The sequence below is a fragment of the Metopolophium dirhodum genome, chromosome 8 (genome assembly GCF_019925205.1).
Source record: "Metopolophium dirhodum isolate CAU chromosome 8, ASM1992520v1, whole genome shotgun sequence".
Classification (NCBI taxonomy): Eukaryota; Metazoa; Arthropoda; class Insecta; order Hemiptera; family Aphididae; genus Metopolophium; species Metopolophium dirhodum.
The window spans coordinates 23,438,616-23,457,232 of NC_083567.1; the positions used below are offsets into that span (position 1 = coordinate 23,438,616).

The 18,617-nt window shown below is 28.1% G+C and overlaps 2 protein-coding genes across 4 annotated transcripts; one reads left to right on the top strand and one right to left on the bottom strand.

Annotated features, from left to right (window-relative positions):
* The first annotated feature begins 74 nt into the window (after positions 1–74).
* Positions 75–10,871, top strand: LOC132950449 (THO complex subunit 2). Of its 3 annotated transcripts, none has more exons than XM_061021918.1 (30): positions 75–322; positions 419–498; positions 704–792; positions 985–1,113; positions 1,180–1,292; positions 1,358–1,730; positions 1,796–1,936; positions 2,001–2,173; positions 2,241–2,439; positions 2,531–2,694; positions 2,808–2,994; positions 3,079–3,350; positions 3,424–3,541; positions 3,609–3,788; positions 4,178–4,342; positions 4,406–4,687; positions 5,477–5,590; positions 5,655–5,846; positions 5,926–6,186; positions 6,314–6,571; positions 6,632–6,779; positions 6,845–6,932; positions 7,002–7,128; positions 7,213–7,369; positions 8,763–8,803; positions 9,310–9,459; positions 9,536–9,593; positions 10,052–10,116; positions 10,191–10,246; positions 10,644–10,871. In XM_061021918.1, exons 1-30 carry the CDS (start codon positions 279–281, stop codon positions 10,669–10,671), a joined length of 4,452 nt encoding a protein of 1,483 aa, XP_060877901.1. In that variant the 5' UTR covers positions 75–278; the 3' UTR covers positions 10,672–10,871. The 3 variants fall into 3 exon arrangements, with proteins under 3 accessions (XP_060877901.1, XP_060877902.1, XP_060877903.1); XM_061021919.1 differs by having other exon boundaries at positions 9,313–9,459; XM_061021920.1 differs by having other exon boundaries at positions 6,698–6,779.
* A 5,994-nt stretch (positions 10,872–16,865) lies between these two features.
* Positions 16,866–17,565, bottom strand: LOC132949843 (uncharacterized). The gene is made up of 2 exons (XM_061020921.1): positions 17,170–17,565; positions 16,866–17,076 (listed from the first exon to the last, which is right to left on the bottom strand). Exons 1-2 carry the CDS (start codon positions 17,441–17,443, stop codon positions 17,045–17,047), a joined length of 306 nt encoding a protein of 101 aa, XP_060876904.1. The 5' UTR covers positions 17,444–17,565; the 3' UTR covers positions 16,866–17,044.
* Positions 17,566–18,617: the final 1,052 nt, after the last annotated feature.

Below are 18,617 nucleotides of genomic sequence, written 5' to 3' on the forward strand. Positions count from 1 at the left end.
TCAAACCTCGTGTGTTTTCAAATAAAATCACTGTTATGTTTTTTTCCGCCACGATTATTAGCGTCAGGTTTGTTTTCCTAGCACTTCATTGTTTTATCTTTATTCTGCCTACAATACAAATGATTAAATTGTAATTCTGTTTTATTTCCTATATGTTCTGAATTAACTTTTAATTAATTTCCATCGTTAATTTACACTTCTAATCAAATAGTGAATATTGGAATGTTTCCGTTCTAGGTACTTCGATTTGTTCAAATTTTAAATTTAAACACTTAAAGATGGACAAGTATGAAGGTTGGGGAACAACCGAAAAAACCGAATTGTACGTATTTTTTTACGTTGCCTATTTTAATTTGTACATATTATTCTAGTATTATCAAAATTGGTTTATTTATATATAATTTTTACTCTGTTTTAGTTTGTCAAAATGTCATGAATTTGTTAAAAATTCTAAATCTGAATTTTCATTAACGATTACAACTAATGGCAATCCTACTGGTACGTTGATATTATCAACTTAATAAATAAACTATTTTAAGTTTATTTTTATCTTAACATTTATTTTAGTACTAAATTATTCAAATTAAATATATATTTACACCCGGTTTTTCTGCTCAATTACCTAATTAGGTTCAAAGTATAAATTTGTTTAATTTTAAACCCATTGATTTGTATTATTAATGTTGTAAATTATTGTTTACAGATTTGGCCAAAGCTATTCTCTCACTGTTAATAGCATGTATTAAAGGAAAAATAAAAACAAACCTTGGTTTATCTATTTTAAGTGATCTAGTAAGTATAGTCATTGTACCAAATTTGGTAATAGCGTTTCCTAACCTCCATCATTAACTTTATGTTTTCGAGTCCTAATTAAATTTATGAAATACGTTTTTATATTTATAATTTAATCCTTAGTAATATTACGTTTAAGAATATTTTATAAGAATTGAATCTGTTATTGATAATTTGTTAATATGTTTTTAGTGTTCAAATGAAGAAATAGCTTCTGTTGTAATGGATGTCTTCAATTACTTAGATACTGACACAGCCCTTTCAGATAACGGAGGACCAGAAAGAGAATATTTTGGAAATTTTGTCAAAGAATCGCAAAAGGTTAATATTTATTATTTGATTAATTTTTAATAACTTATATAATATAATATGTCTTTTTTTTTTTAGTTATTGACTGATAAATTACTTAAAGAACGATTAGAAATTGATTCGTTAAAGGATATAAAGTTATTAAATAATGTTTTTTCTACAAAATTTATTAAAATTAAAACTAAACTTTTGTAAGTTGTTGATTTTATTAATTAAATTTATTGGTGAACTTAAATATTTAACTTTTTATTTTTAGCTACAAACAGCGAAAATATAATTTATTTCGTGAAGAATCTGAAGGCTATTCTAAATTAGTTACAGAATTAAATTCTGATAATATGGATCCTAAAATCATGGTTGAAATTATTAAATCATTGATTGGTTGTTTCAACTTGGACCCAAATCGTGTGTTAGATATAATTTTAGATTCGTTTGAACACCATACAGATAATAAAGCCGAACATTTTTTTATTCCATTACTACATGATTATATGCCTGAATCACAGAGGCTAACTGAAGTATTGGCATTTAAATTACGACAAGTGAATAATTTAACTCGCTCATCTTACAGATTGATTGCTTTATTAATTCAATACAATTTAATTGGACTGGATAACATTTATCCTTGGGTAAATTAGACTATGGTTATATTATATTATTTTTCACTTATATATTATTAATTTTTGTTTTTTAGTTAACTCCAGATGATAAAGATATTAAAACAAATTGGGAAAAAGATATAAAAAATGGACAAGACTATTTGAGGAAAGCATCAAGTATGATCATAACAAAAGCACCGGAATCTGAAACTCCTGATGATAATATTCAGCCTAAAGTATGTTTTAATTTTTAAATTTTTATTATTATGTGTGTTACATATTATAGTTTTACAATTTTAGCCTGAAGAAAATCAAAAATTTTGTTTGTGTGAAGCTATGTTAGAAATTGGGGATTGGAATACTGCTCAAGTATTAATTAAAAGATTCCCAGAATACTATGCTGTAGAGTATCCTCCTATTGGTGATGCACTTTGCTCTCTTATAAATCAAGTCATTAAACCTGTTTATAATCAGTAAGTATTATGATTATCTTGTATAAAATGTAGTTGTTGTTATTTTAAATTGTTATTTGACATATAGGGTTTTTAATCTTCATTCAAAATCTGTAAAACATTCAACTGATGATCAACCAAATTCACGTTCTCTTAAACATGTTTTAACACTAGAAGAATTTCATGATGTAGTCTTACCTATGTTAATAACATTAGGTCCTGGACTACACCGTGATCCTGTTCTCATGTTTAAAATTGTCAGAATTGTTAGAGAGGCATTAACTAATGTACGTGTTTTTCAATTTTATATTTTTAATTCAAATATTAGTAAATATTTAAAACAAATAATTCATTAATTTTGATTTATATGTAATTTAGGAAGGGATTAAAAATAAAGATTATACTCCATCTGAAACGGGTTTTTATTTTGACACTTTATCATTATTGGATCGTGTCTTATTACCTACTCTTTCATTAGCAGAAGGAAGTAGTATTTCAGAACATCTGTGGACTTTATTGCAACTTTATCCTTATCACTGCAGGTATTTGTTATTAATAAAATTAATTTGAAATTGTTCTTATTATAATCAATTATTATTATCTTTATTAAATTGTTCCATATACTGAAGTTTTTTTATTTATTTATTAAAAACAGGTATGCTCTTTATAACAGTTGGAAAAATGATACGCACAAATATCATCCAAAATTATTAACAAAGAAAGTTGATGTACAGAAAAAAGCTAGATCTGTAATGAAACGTCTTTGCAAGGATAACACCAAACCATCTAGTCGTGTTATTGGAAAAATATCACATTATGCACCTGGCTATTTATTTGATTATGTAAATACGAAATTTAATATATTTTGGATAATATTTATTGTTATTGAATTTAAGTTAATGTCAGATGTTATCATATATTTTTAGATACTGGGACAAATTCAAGTATTTGATAATTTGGCTAGCATTGTAGTTGAATGCTTAAAGTACATGACAAGTTTGTCATTTGATGTTCTTGGATATTGTATTGTGGAAACATTAGGCAAAAGTGGCCAAGATCGAGTTAAACATGACGGTACTTCCATTTCAGTGTGGCTTCAAAGTACAGCATCATTTTGTGGTGCCATATTTAAAAAGCACCCTGTAGAACTTACGGGGATTCTTCAATATGTAGCCAATCAATTAAAAACAGAAAATAGGTATGAATATTACAAAAAAATCTTGTGGATTATTATTATAATATTATTCACTCATAAATTTAAATTTCTGTAGTTTGGATCTTCTTATACTTAAAGAAATTGTGTTGAGAATGGCTGGTGTTGAGGTTATGGAACAAATAACTCCTGATCAAATTGAAGCTATGTCAGGTGGTGATTATCTAAAAACTGAGGTAAGAGAACATGAAAACTTTTTCTTTTAAACATTACTAAATCTTAATCAATATTTTACTATTTTAGGCTGGTTACTACAATCAGATTAGAAATACAAAAAAATCATCTATTAGACTGAAAGAATCATTATTAGATAATAATTTGGCTGTTGCTTTATGCCTGTTAATTGCTCAACAAAGGCATAGTGTTATTTATAAAGAACATGAATCTATTCATATCAAACTTGCGGGGCAGCTCTATGATCAAGTATGATAATTATTTATTAATATGTGTGTTTATTTACTAATTTATTCACAAATGTTAATGATTCAGTCAATATCTCAAATGAATATATGATATTGTTTTCAAATTTTATATATAATATATACTATGTATAATTGCATTTTCTCTGAAAATAAGTAGGCTTCCCCTATTTCAGATTTCTAGATAGTCAGAAACATTTTGGCTATACTTGCACTAAAGTTGAAAAAAGTTTAAACAACCCCTAATATATAACTTTTTCCTCACAAAATTTTCTAGAAATACACCACATATTCAACTGCCACATTTTATACTACAGTGTACAGTATACTTTATATGTATATGTTATTCATGTTTCTCTATTATAACAAATAACAATGAAATTACATTTGTAGTGCCAAGACACATTGGTTCAATATGGTACATTTTTGGGGTCTACATTTTCAATGGAAGAGTATATCAACCACTTGCCATCTGTACACGATTTACTTGATCAACATCATGTTCATATGGATGTTGCATTTTTTCTAGCTAGGCCTATGTTTAATCATTCCATTAATGTAAGTATTATTTTTTTCTGCTTAATTAAAAATAAATAGTAATATATTTTTAATTTGTTTTAGACTCGTTTTGATGCTTTGCGTAAAGCTGACCCCAATGCAAAAAAGTCCTTAGCTGTGCGGCAAAACAAGTATGCAGAAGCTCATAAAGAAGTGATGTCATCTATTGTCAAATCTGTTGTACCACTCCATCCTGAAAAGGTGTGGGAAGATGTGTCACCTGGGTTTTTAGTCACATTTTGGTCATTGACTTTATATGACTTATGTGTTCCAAACGAAGCTTATAAACGAGAAATTAATAAACTGAAAGCTCAGTCTTCAGCAATGGGAGATTCTAAGCAAGCGGTGAGTCTTTTTAAACCATATTTATATAAAAAGGTCCAACGCGAGACACATTGTTTCATAAACCATTAAAATTTTTGACAAATTTTTTCACATAAATTTAAGTAATAAAAACTACGTTTTTCCTATTTTTTATCGTAATAATTTTTATGTTTTTAATGACAAAATGCATTTGTAATTTCTCATTTCATAGAAGAATGTTTTTTTGACTACTTTGAAATATAAAAAAGCGGATAAGTGGATTTCGCTCTGCTGTACAGTAGGTTACAAGCGGGTCACTGTAATGAATGGTATTAAATTTTAATTCAATGATATTGTATCATTGTTTACACATAAATGATTCTGAGCGGAGACGGTTTGTCAGTGTGGATATTTTATACTATATTTATAATGTTATTACTTATTATTAAGTTTTTGCTGGTCAGACGCCCACGTCTGGGCGACTATCCATTTTCAATTTGTTCTTGTCCATATACATGTAACCATCGAAATATGCTTTAAAAGCTGTTCATGTTCTTCTTACATTAAAAACAATGTGTTAGATGAAGGAACTAGATTTGGTATCTCTTTTTAACTTAACATGTTGCGGTGTGTTTTGCTCTTATCAGCTAACGTATCTATTTTCACCTGTATGTCAGTGATCAGTAAAAATAAAAGTGTGAACCACCCCCCACTCCTAAGCTTAATTATAATAATTATAACCATGAATTGATTTAATCTTACAAATTACTGATTTTGTGCAAGTATAAATTTAAATCTTATAGCTAATAGTATTATCATGAATCATTATAGAGTACAAAAGTAAAAAAAGAACAAGAACGATTAGCAATTACCATTGCTAAATTGAACGATGAAAAGAAAAAACAACAAGAACACGTTGAAAAAATATTCTTTATGTTGAATCAGGTAAAAACATTGTTTATTTATACATATTATAAATTTTCTAAAATATGCGTTGATTTATTTTCAGGAAAAGGATTCCTGGTTTTTATCTCGTTCAGCTAAAGCAGCAAAAAATGAAACTATTACTCAGTTTTTACAGTTGTGTTTATTTCCCCGTTGCATTTTCACACATATGGATGCTATGTATTGTGCTAAATTTGTTCAAACATTACATTCATTGAAAACGGCTAATTTTTCGACTCTTTTATGCTATGATAGAGTATGGTTATATTAAGCATTTAAAACTTTGAATATAAACTATTGAAACTTATATTTTAATTAATTTTTTTAATTTTTAGTTGTTTTGTGATATAACATATTCAGTAACACTCTGTACAGAAAATGAAGCACATCGTTATGGTATATTTCTTAATGAAATGTTAAAAAATGTAACTCGTTGGCATTCAACCAAAGATATATTTGAAAAAGAATGTGCTACTTATCCTGGTTTTGTGACTAAATGTAAGAATAGTGATCAATTTGTTCAATCTAGTAATGATCATGTAGGATATGAAAACTTCAGACATGTTTGTCATAAATGGCATTACAAGATTACTAAAGTGAGTTGAATCAAGTGAAGAAAATGTTTTAAAATGTGTAATAATAAATAATAATACATTTTTTTTTAACACTACATTTAAATGTATAGTAAATTAGAATATATGAAATACTTATTTTGTTTATTAGGCTATGATGGTTTGTTTAGAGTCAAAGGATTATGTACAAATTCGTAACTCGTTGATTATTCTAATTAAAATTGTCAATCATTTTCCGGTTTTGGCAAAATTAGCTACATTAATTGAAAAAAAGGTAGAAAAGGTAAGAGAAGATGAAAAGGATAAACGTCAAGATCTCTATACTTTAGCAACATCCTATTGTGGACTACTCAAAGGTAGAGCTAGTCAATTTCTTAAGGACAGTGATTTCCATCTGGTCCACGAAAAGGTATGATTCTTTTTTTCATCCTACGAGGCTTGTTATAAACAACGTAATTCATTTTTACAGGTAAGTCAAATAAAAAACATTGTTGATAATAAGTCTGATGTAACAAAACATAATCAATCTATTAAGAAAAAAGATGAAGACACAGTTCCTGAAGCCAAAACCCCACCACTGCCTGTTATTAAAGTTATTAATGGAACATCATCAACAGGTAAATACAAAGTTTGAATATTTTTTTTGGTATTTTATTCATTGTTACATTAAATCATATTATAGAATGGGTTGAAGCTGAAAAAAAGATTATTGATAACAAAGCAAAAACAGAAAAACGACCTATCAAAATCACAAATGCTGAAAAAGTCAAGTGAGTATATAAATATTTCTTAAAATTTATAACTGTAATCTTCATATTTTATTTTTTACATTTCCTTAGTGAAAAAGTTATAGTACAAGAGAGTATCACAGAAACTTTGAAGGAAGAAAAATCTGATGAATCAAATGAAAAGAAAAGAGAAAAACGACAAAGAGATGATAATATTGACAGAGTAAAAGATTCTTGGGTGAGTTTATAATGTTTACTATTTTAGATTTCATTATGAGGATAATATACTTTATGATGTTTTGGTATTTATTTCATTAATTAGACTGATGTAGCCAAAACACAAATACTTACTGCTGGTCCAGGTAGTCAACCTGCCAATAATCAAAATAAAGTTCAGATCCCGAGGATTAATTTATCACAAATATCGATTAATATTGTAGATGTGGCGAGTAATGGTTCTCACACTGCTGACGAAAAAGGTAAGAAATAAAGTAAAATAATTAAATAGTGTTAAGGCTCCCAATGTAATTTTGTCCCCAAAAATCGCTCTGGGAATAATGATCCTGTTCTGTATAGAATTCGCTTTTTATTATTTTAATCTCAAACTTAATAATATGTCTTTAAAAATAAAACAATTTTAAGCTTTTTTTTACAAATTATTGTATAGCATAATTTTAAATAAAATAAAAATCGAAATTTCAATGCACTGTAGAAAGTTTTTTTCTTTCTGAATCTGTTATCAAATTCTGATAATTTTTCTTGTGAAGTAATTTTATATTTAGATATAATACATATATTAACACTCCCCCCAAAAATAAGCACCTATTAGACCTATTAGTAGATTAGTGGAAAAGTATTATCATTATTATAGAATTGCTAAAAATTTGGAAAACTGGCATCAATCCTTAATTAAAATTAATCAAAAATCTTGAACTAATTATACTACCAGACTTTCTTACAAACATTCATTATTGTTAAATATCAAACAGTATATTTAACATTTTAATTCATGATTGGTCCATTTAATTTTAATTAAATGTTGAATTATACAAATTGCCATTCAATGTGGTGTGCATTAACTTAATAGATAAAAAGTGGGTAAGTGGATGTCGCTCTGCTGTACAGTAGGTTACAACCGTAATGGATGGCGTTAAATTTGAATTCAATGATATAATATCATTGACCGAAAACGGTCAGTCAGCCTATGATATTACTAAGCATATTTGATGATATTTTTGTGAATAAAGTAATTTATATATTTACCTATTTACGTGAAACCGTGTTTTAAATTTTCAATCTTGAGCTATAAAATTTGAACATATTATACATTTTTAACTACAAAATAATTATTAAATTTTACATTTGATAAATTTTGTTAAAATTCAAACTTTGAATGCTTATAAAAAAAAATTGTGCCTATGTATTTTTAATATTTTTTAACTGCTATTGTAACAATATATCAGGAGCCTTGCATTACATTTTAACGCTTTTTTTACAAGAACACAGGTATTGTTCAATATTATATTTTATAATAGGCCGATTCACTCTAATTTTTAAACTAACGGAGTCAAACGTGATCTGCTGAGTGTAAATTTCTTATGTTTCGCACTTGTAAAGTCGGAGACAATAAATACCTGTGTAACGTTCTCTTAAGGATCTAAACTAATGTGTTGTTGTAAAAAAAATGTTGAGAAGCACTACTGTAGTAGTGTATAGCTTTAAAATAATGTTTTTATATAATTGCAAACTTAATATTATAGATAAAAAAGTTTCATAAGTAATTAGTGTATAATCTATAAACATAAAATGTTACTGTGTAGGACATAAACTAAGTTATGGTATTTTAAATTTAAATTGTTTATTTTTTTTCAGATATAAAACGAAAAAAATTGGACACCAGTCCAATTACGAAGGTAAGAACTGAAGTATGGAGCCAACATAATCACAATTCCATTCCTCCTGATATTCACAAAACAAATAATAAGTAGTCTCATCTCTCAAACAAATTGCTCAAGCAGCTTAAATTTATGGTGTTTTGAGTGTCACCTGAATGATGTTTCCTCAATAATTTGTTGTTACTACAATTATTACTGATATTTTCGAATATGTTTTGAAATTGGTTCGTTCAAACACAATGGAACAATGAATAGCTGTTGTAGCTGAACACCTACTTTCGACGAAGATTGAAGAGCAACCTTGTCTTTTATTTACACTACACTTATTTACCATCTGCGTTAGTAAATTAAATATTGTTATTCAATCCCTTTAAATAAATACAATTTTGGTTGATGTTTTCGTGTTTTTGGAGAAAAAAGAAAAGAAATTGTTAACTATAGCTTATATACTTTGGTAATATGGTATCGTATATATATTTTGTTATTTTTTGGTTTGCATTTTCGTTATCCTTTTTAACTCACAGCAGCTCATGAAGCATAATCCTGACGTCAAATCTGAGACAAATGGTTCAACTTTGATAGAAAAAAAAGATAAGAAGATTAAAAAATCACAATCTGCTGATTCAACATCACTAAAGGAAACTCGGAAAGATCGTAAATTAAGCCGCAAACGAGTATGTATAATTTGATTAAATTAAACCACTAATTTAGTTACTTTAAGTAAAATAATAATATTTATTTTTATTTTAGCATGAACGACGTGAAGAAACTACTCCTGAATTGAAGAGACGTAAAGAAGATGAGAAACGTATGTTGATATTGAAATTCTGAATTTATATCTTATTATGTTATTAAGAGACATTAGCACACTATTTATTTAATTTTTCTTACCCACGTGCAACATAGAAAATTTGCATTCACCAGAACCAATTTTGTGTTTTTAGCTTTAATTGTATTAAAGTGAATTGGACCTATTATCAAACTTAAAGGAAATAATATTATCTAGACCCTAGTGCACTTTCTAGGCTTTGTGATATTTTAATTTTAAAATTGTAATATTTTTTGTGGTTATAACTCACTTTAAAATTATGGTATTGATAAAAGCTTATGAGGTGCCCTAGATAATATTCTTAGCTTTAACTTTTTTTATAGGAAATTTACTTTAATATTACCGAACACACATTTCCTATGTTGCGTGTGGGGTAAGAGTGAAAACAAAATAGTTTGTTGTCATCTTCATAAATATTAATTTATTTTTACTTCTAGATGTAAAATCATCAGCTGATCTTCGTCACGATGACATGGTGGGTGATAAACACCGGTCTAGTAGAGTTAGTATTTTTAATTCTTAGAAAATAGTTATAATTCCAGCAGAATGTATTAGTAACAGAATTTATATTCACAGGAAAAATCTCCTCATCCGAAAGAATGGTCCGAACGAACTGAATCACGCCATAAAAGATATCCTTTTTAATTAAAATAATCTTAAAATAATTTAGACAGTTAAATTTGTTTTGTAGATGGATGCAATTATAATTAATTTGTTGGTTTGAACCCGGTGGCGGGCGGCCTTTTTCTTCGGGCAAGTTGTTGTGTCCGGAGAAGAAGTGCTGCTATCCCCCACCCAGGCATTGTACAAAAAATCTGTCAAATACACACATGTTCACACAAAACCACAGTTCCACATGCTAATAACCTCAGTAGTTGATGCCTCAACCCCCCCCCCCCCCAAAAAAAAAAAAAAAACATGAATTGTTACCTACTAGCCACTGTTGGTGTATTTAGTTTATTATTATTTTGCCATTATATTTTCTAATATATTATGATTCAAACATTTTTCTTAACGCAGTTATTATACGCATAGGACGGGCGATAAAAGGAAGTGATCAATTTTTTTTCGTCTACATCAACATAATTATGAATATTGTCATATAAAATTGTGAATAATTATTGTATTTTAATATTATTTCCATTGTATTTTATCATTTTATTTTTATTTTGTTTTTTTTTTTTTTTTTGTTAATTTGTATAAATAAAACATTTTCTCACGATTGTAATATATTTAAGATTATGTACGCTCATCTAATTTCATTTTAATCAATTTTGTTAACATAAAAGTCTTTTAACAGAGATTAATATTTGGTAGTTATTAGTGCTAAAGGTAAAAGTAGAAGTTGCTTAAAAACTTACGGTATATCGTATATACTATATTATAAATTATAATAATAATTCGTACTGATATTTCGTCAAATGTAGAGAAAATTCATACAACATGACGTGCAGCAAAGAATACAATTAACGTTGGACTACCTTCACCGTTTTATCCTTAAATCGTCAACGACCATGAATTAACCGGTTACAGATCAAATTCAAAGAATATGTAGAATTGTGTGGCTACTCAAACGAAACATAATTTTTCAGGTCAGAAAATCGGAAACAATTTTATTAAAATTGTAAAAACAAATATAAATAATTAAATTCACTTATTCAAAACGCTTGGCCCGTACTACGACTGCCGCTTCACACGCACAACCGTCGTCGTCGTTTTTATATTCTGTAGTCGTACCTACGTTAGATAAACTCGACAACAACGGGTCTTCACGTGCCTGTGCGTACAGCTATGTTATACAGAGTGTATCTTATGTCATTGTACGCGGGGTGTTTTAACGATTATGGATCGATGACATAGAATTTCGTTAAAACGAAAAAAGATATTTCTTTATTTTTAACAGGCAATTTTTTTATAACAATTTCAAAATTTTTAAACACTCAGGTGTACCAATAGCAAAATCAACTTTATTTTCAAAAGGTAACTACTATATTTTTTAATGGGTTCCAGCAAATCTTTTTTTTCTGAAAATTTTGATAATCATATCATCAACTTTGGTCCTTTAAAGTTAAGTAAAATATGCATTAATACTTTTAAATTAAATAATTGGTAGATATAGGTTTAATTTAGAAGAGCTAAATGATATTTTCTTATCAAATTAAAAATTTAAAAATGAATTTGTAGTTGTCGGTTGGTTCCACGTAAGTTCTGTAACAAAAAAATGTCAAAATTATAAATACACAGTTTTTTACGTTTAAATTTGGACAAAATTACATATTAAATAACCAAGAATAATGATTTTAGTTATTTTGTTGTAATTTTATAATATTAACTGAACTTATCGCCTATTGGCTACCGTATTAATTAATTAGTAATAACAATATATTTAATAAAAATATTATCCACACTGACAAACCGTCTCCGCTCAGAACCTTTTTTCGTGTACAATAATATTACCTATATCATTGAATTCAAATTGAATACCACCGATTGTACAGTGACTCACTCACCCACTATTAAGTCCCACTTGTAACCTACTGTGTGTTGTAATGCGGGCCACGAGGAATATCATCTAATAAAATGTTGAAAATACGCTACAATAATTTCTAGTTGAATTGGCTATAACTATGTTGATATTGTTCAAAATTAATTGAAAATTGCACCATGCACTTCCTCGCAAAAATTCCAATTAGATTATTGTGTTTTTAAACTTCAATATTTAACTTAAAATCTGCTATGCTTTCTCAAAAATTTTTTTTCATGTTCCTTGCTATATTTATAGTCCTGCAGTTTAGCGTGTGTCTTGCCTATACGTGTATTTTAAAGAGCTCTTTTCATTTTATACTTAGCCCGAGCCTGCCGTGTCGTCGGATATAGAGAGTCTATACCTGATTATATTATATTCGCATTTCGCATGACATAATAATTTAGGCCATTTTCAGCTACGTAACATTTTAAATGAGTTGCGCAAAACAATATAACCAGCCAACCAGGGCTGGGTTGTTTGTTTAGCATATTTGTTCGGAGTGTAGTATAATGAATCTGGTTGGATTCAAATGTGATTTGTGGTGTTTGGATTATAAATTTAATTATTTTTAGCACATACTTTTGAAATATATTGAATTATTTACATAAAAAATTAAATGTTAAATAAATTATAAAAACAGTAAATATTAATTGAGTTATGCAACAATCCGGCAGGGTTAGGTAATCATAAAAAAAATGTGGGTATTGCGAGTACGCTCGGACGAAGAATGTTTTTCTTGCGGGGATTTTGGAATATTAATAATAATACTTATATTACTTATTACTAAGTTACCTTCATAATATAATATACTATCAACGGAATTTGGTGGTTAAATGTCTTTTAAAGAACCTTGCTTTAAGTTTTAAAATCTTAGATTTAAAAAGGAAATTTTTTATGAATTTCTAACCAAAAATAATTTCCAAATTGTCGTGATTTTTACGTATTTTGTCAAAATTTGAACTTTAAAAGCCTATATAAAAAAATTGTGACCTTGTACCTATTTATAATATTTTTCAATAGCCATTGTAACAATAAGTATATTATGTAATTGTTAAGCCATCATAGTCTATACTAGCGGCTTTTAAATAATAATAAAAAAAAAAAAAAACAATAAGTATATATAACCTACTGTTGTACTAATGACTATAATACCTAGTAAAATAAATTGCTTTAATCACAATAATATTATAAAATATACCTACCTACCTACTTAGTAATATTATAGACTGACATCTTCGCTCAGAATCGTTATTCGATTTTATATTATTGACTTAAAATTTAAAAACTACCATATATTACAGTGACAGTCACATGTAACATAAACTGTACAGCAGAGCGATATCCATTTCCCTGTTTTTTTTTTTATGTTTAATGTAGGAAAACTTAAGGGGAATCTTGTACTACATTTTCAAAGGTTGGATATAAAGCTTAGAGAAAAATAATAATAATAAAAAAAGGAGTGTTCTCATTTGAGAAATAGAAGTTTGTATCGCCACAATATATAAGAAATATTCTTAAATGGTTTTGAGGAAGAATGAAAATTGTATAAGGCGGAAACGCATTTAAAACACAAATTTTAAATGCCCGGGAAAAGTAACAACTAATTTGATAAAACTGGTATGTTATAATGTTATTTTATTATCATACATTTTTATTTATGCATTTACGGAACTCACTTAAATTCCAGTATATAAATTATTCAAATGAAATTCCATATAACCACACAGTTAATAACAAAATAGAGGAGATAATTGTTGTTAAATAACATTTTGAAAAGTACCAAAATTCCATGTTTTTTTGTTTCTTTTGTTATAAGTTCTATGGACCGTACCATTATTCCGACATTCCAAAAATACATAGGTAGTCACCATATTTTGTATTTGTTTATTTTACGTAGTAAAAAGTCTCGTTGTAACAAATTCATTCTTATTATTTGCAATAATAATTCTCTTATTTTGCTTATTGTACTATATAGAGGAATTTATTCATTAGAAATCAGAATAACCTAATACATTTTGGTATGGTTCTCAAAAATATAATATTTGGTTAAACAGAATTAGAATAGTTAATGTTATACGGAAGTAATTTTCAGTTTTCACTGGAAATGTAATTTTATTTGATAAATTTCTCTTTAGGAGGGAAATTTGTTTTGCGGGATGGTCTTAAAGGCCGGAAAAACCCCAAAAAAAAAAAAATTTCTCTTTACCTAAAAAGGAGTTTTGAATGTAATAAATAGGTTAGGTTAGGTACATTAGATTTTGGAGCTCTATACTGCATTATTAGTAGGGACAGGATTATGATGACTTGCATATTATTTTGAAACATCATAGACTTTTATTTCGAAGTTTAAAATATATTTCAATAACACTCGAATTTATGTATAAACTAATTTGCATTACTTTTACGCTTGTCAACATTCGATCGAAATAATTGATTCGATTGCTATTTTTTAATCTACGCTATTCTCAAAAGCTGATCGAAAATTCAAAAATCGAAAATGTGATTTTCGTTCTAGTTTTCAGCCATTGAAATGTTATCACTGATCACAATAAATTGTTCATTAATTATAAGACCGACGTCTGTGCACACTAGTTGCAACTGTGTGTAATGGCTATAAATAGCTATAAACGGTTAACTTTTCTTAATTAAAGGTAGAAAAATTGATGAGGAATGTCGAATATTCAATAAAATATTCTAATATAAGGTATGAATACTAAATTTTTTATGAATTTCTTACTAAAAAATAATTTGTACATTTTCAGGATTTTTGCGCATTTCGTCAAAATTCTAACTTCAAACAATCATACGATTGTATTGTGGATTTACACTATTAAATACTTATGTTGAACATTACTTTACAAGTCATCTTATTGAGTGAAAAATTATTTATTGACATTAAAACCGCTTTTTTGATTTATTGACTATTAAGTGACTTGTATTAGGCATTTTTTACCTTTTTTTTTATTATTGAGAAAAAAATAACAAGATTCTTATTTTTCTTAATTATAGTCTTATATTTTCAATTTATTTTTTAAAATTAACAGGTATGATTATTACCGTTAAACTTATTTTAAATATACCTGCCTATTAAGAAACATACTTAAAACTACATTTTTAAATATTTTCTAGATTAAAACCATTTTGAAATTCAAATTTAAATCAAAATCACACATGTTTATAAATTGTATTTTTAATTTAAAATCAATAAATAATTTAATTAACTTTAAGAATTTTGATGTCATTTTTAATCTGTTAGGACATCTTGTGTGTTATTTATGTCATAAATACATTTTCTTAGGCATTTTATTATAGGTTTTTTTAGGACATATACATCAGGTCCCTTATTATTAGTTATATTAAAATACCCATATAAAAGTATAAAACATTGTTAATATTATACAACATTTTATGCTATAAAAAATATAGTTAGGTGTACAATATTTTAATAATATTATCTACAACAGTTGATACGGTTCGACTGAATGAACGACCCATATCGTGAAAAATAATAACACCGAGTTTCTTGTTATCACTTATGCCTATTTCTATGATGTATATATATATATATTTACAGAACTTGGGTCTAGTAAAGCGTCGATTTGCGTCGACCGGGGGCGCTTTTGATTAGTCGGTTGCGTACCTGACTCTATTTACTATATTCCATTACAGTTGGCGGCAGTCGGCCTATATTAGTGTGTACAAATAATGGGATGGGAACCGGCCGTCGTCGGTTAGTTAAGCGGTATTCCGACGGCGAACCTGGTTCGGATAGGACAACTTAAATAAGTGCTGTGACGGAGTGCGGGGGTGGTCCTGAAAAGGGCCGTTTTCAGTAAGTTGTCGTCGCCGGGCGTTTAGTCGTTCCAAACCGGCATCGGTTTCCTTCCGCTGGCTGTCAATTCGACGGTCTTAGTCCCCAGACGTCAATGGCTACGTGATTTGAAATTTCACGTTGATTCTAAACCGTAATCGGTGTTTATTACGGTGTCGGTATTGTGGTGATTGTGGCGACCGTCGGTACAGTTGGTCCTTGACAGCCACCGTTGTCAATAATTGTACTAAATGTATGTGTAACGCCGTGAGAAGGTGCCGAGTAGGCAACTTGAATGCGCGTCAGGTCGCTGTTAATATTGTTGAACACGTCGGGCGTGGTCTCGGTGTCGCTGGTGGACCGTCCGGTGGTGCTCGTGGTTGACAGCACAGACGTAATATTATAGGCCTCTTGATTTCGATGAATCGGGTTGTCGGGCTAGTAACAGATCCTTGCAAGATCGTCGTAGTTGAGTTCTTGTTTGCTGTGTCTTCTTGGTCACCGTAGGATTTGGTCCGGAGTCTCGTTCTCTTGTATATTGTATAATGTATAAGCAAAAATGCAATAATAATAAAACAAAAAATAAAATAATTATAATTACAAAAAATTTAATAAATACAAAATAGGTGATAAAATATTTATGTATTTGTGTGCGTGTGATTGTTACGGGTAGTCGGAGACAAATTAATATAATATGAACGTAGAACACTAACTCATATTTTCTAATGGCGTGGCGGAGTATTGAGGACGTAATTAAAATCTATGGAACTTATATCGACCTCGAAAAAGAGTTCATTTAATATACCTTATCATACATCAATGTATTACAATATAGGTATATAGTATAATATTGATCTGGCTCGATCAACATTATTCATTTAAAATCATTTAATGCATGAAATATATTGAGTATTATTATTCGTGTTTATTTAATTTCAACTAATACAAATTATATAATATTATTACAAAATATGAGTACATGACGATCGATTGAGTTGAATATTTCCATTTTTGGTAATGTGCATATTATTTTTGGTTTATATTACAAATTCGGTATTCAGCCATGCGTAGCAGATATGTAGGTGCATTTTCTCATGAAGGTGGACTAGGAGGAGGAATATTATCTGTAGATATTGAAAATGAACATATATATTTTTGATTTTTAAAATTTCTAAGATAATATAAACTTGAATACAATAGTAGCTTTTGATACTCACCTCTACAACATTCGCATTTTTTGGTTAAACCTGTACTAGATGATCTACAACGCCATTGGTCCGTTTGTTGATAAAATCTGCATTTCGTTTGACACTTAAGTTTGCAAGTAGCGATATTGCCATTTCCATCACTAGCCTCAACCCAGGGAATCTTGCATCTTTTGTTTTCACTGTCATCGTGAGAATTATACGGTCCGGGAGTATCATCGCAATTCACATACGCCAACGTAAATAAAATTAAAAAAATTAATCCGGGATTATTTATGAGATACATTTCACTTATTTGTTTTGAGTAATAGATACTTAAACTGTTTTATTTTAAATAAAAATTAGTAGATAATTAATTTAGTACCTAGATAATAGTATTAAAAAACCATAATATGTACCGTTCATAGTAATGAATATAATTACTGGCTACTGCGTGCTCAGTTTTATACCGTTCAATTGAAGCGAGTAAGTACACAAAGATTCCCAAATTTTTATGATGATTTACTATTTTTCCGACATTTACAAGGAAAAAATAAACAAATTTATACATTTTACTGGTGTATAATAATAGGTATTTATTGTTTAGTCGAGCAAAAAATGAAATAATAAATTGTATAACATTTATTTATTTAATGAATATAGTGAATATTATGTTGTTTTAGATTTTTTTGTTGCAATGCATTTATTTATTTTCGTACATTAAATAACTGTAATCAATCATAAAAGTGTTAAACTGAAAAATATATTTAAATATTTATTTAGTATTATTAGGACGACCTTTTAGCCAGTTATTATATTCATTACTATTAACAGTACATATGGTTTTTAATACTATTATCTAGGTACTAAATTCATTATCTACTAAATTTTACTTAAAATAAAACAGTTTAAGTATCTATTACTCAAAACAATATACAAGCTCTTTTATGGGTATTTTAATAAATTATAATTGTTGTAAATTTTAATAATATCGTTGTCTAGGTTCATTTCATCAAAAAGACGAATTATTGTATAGCCTAGTTGTAAAATCATAAAATTATCAATTATAATAATAAATGTTCAACAATTTAATACAAGGGTCCTCGCTGCTCATAAGTGGTTCTATACCATTTAAAAACATCAAAATACAAAAATACAGTAAACGGAAAACTGGTATGGTGTTTATAGTTTATACATGCGGAATACTTTTACGATCCTCAAGGTTTCCAGAACTTTTATGAAAAAAAAAGAATAAAATATGAACGATTGTTTTTAATTTAATTTTACAGTCAATCGATGGGAAACCACGAGTGACTTTGTGAGTGAAAATAATCGATTAAATACCTCCCAATATGAAATAATTACGGAACGACAAGATACTTAGATACGATAGATATCAATTAATCAATAAATGTCATGAACTATTATATACCAATATTAAGTTCTCACTATAGTTCACATTATTTCACATTCATTCGCAA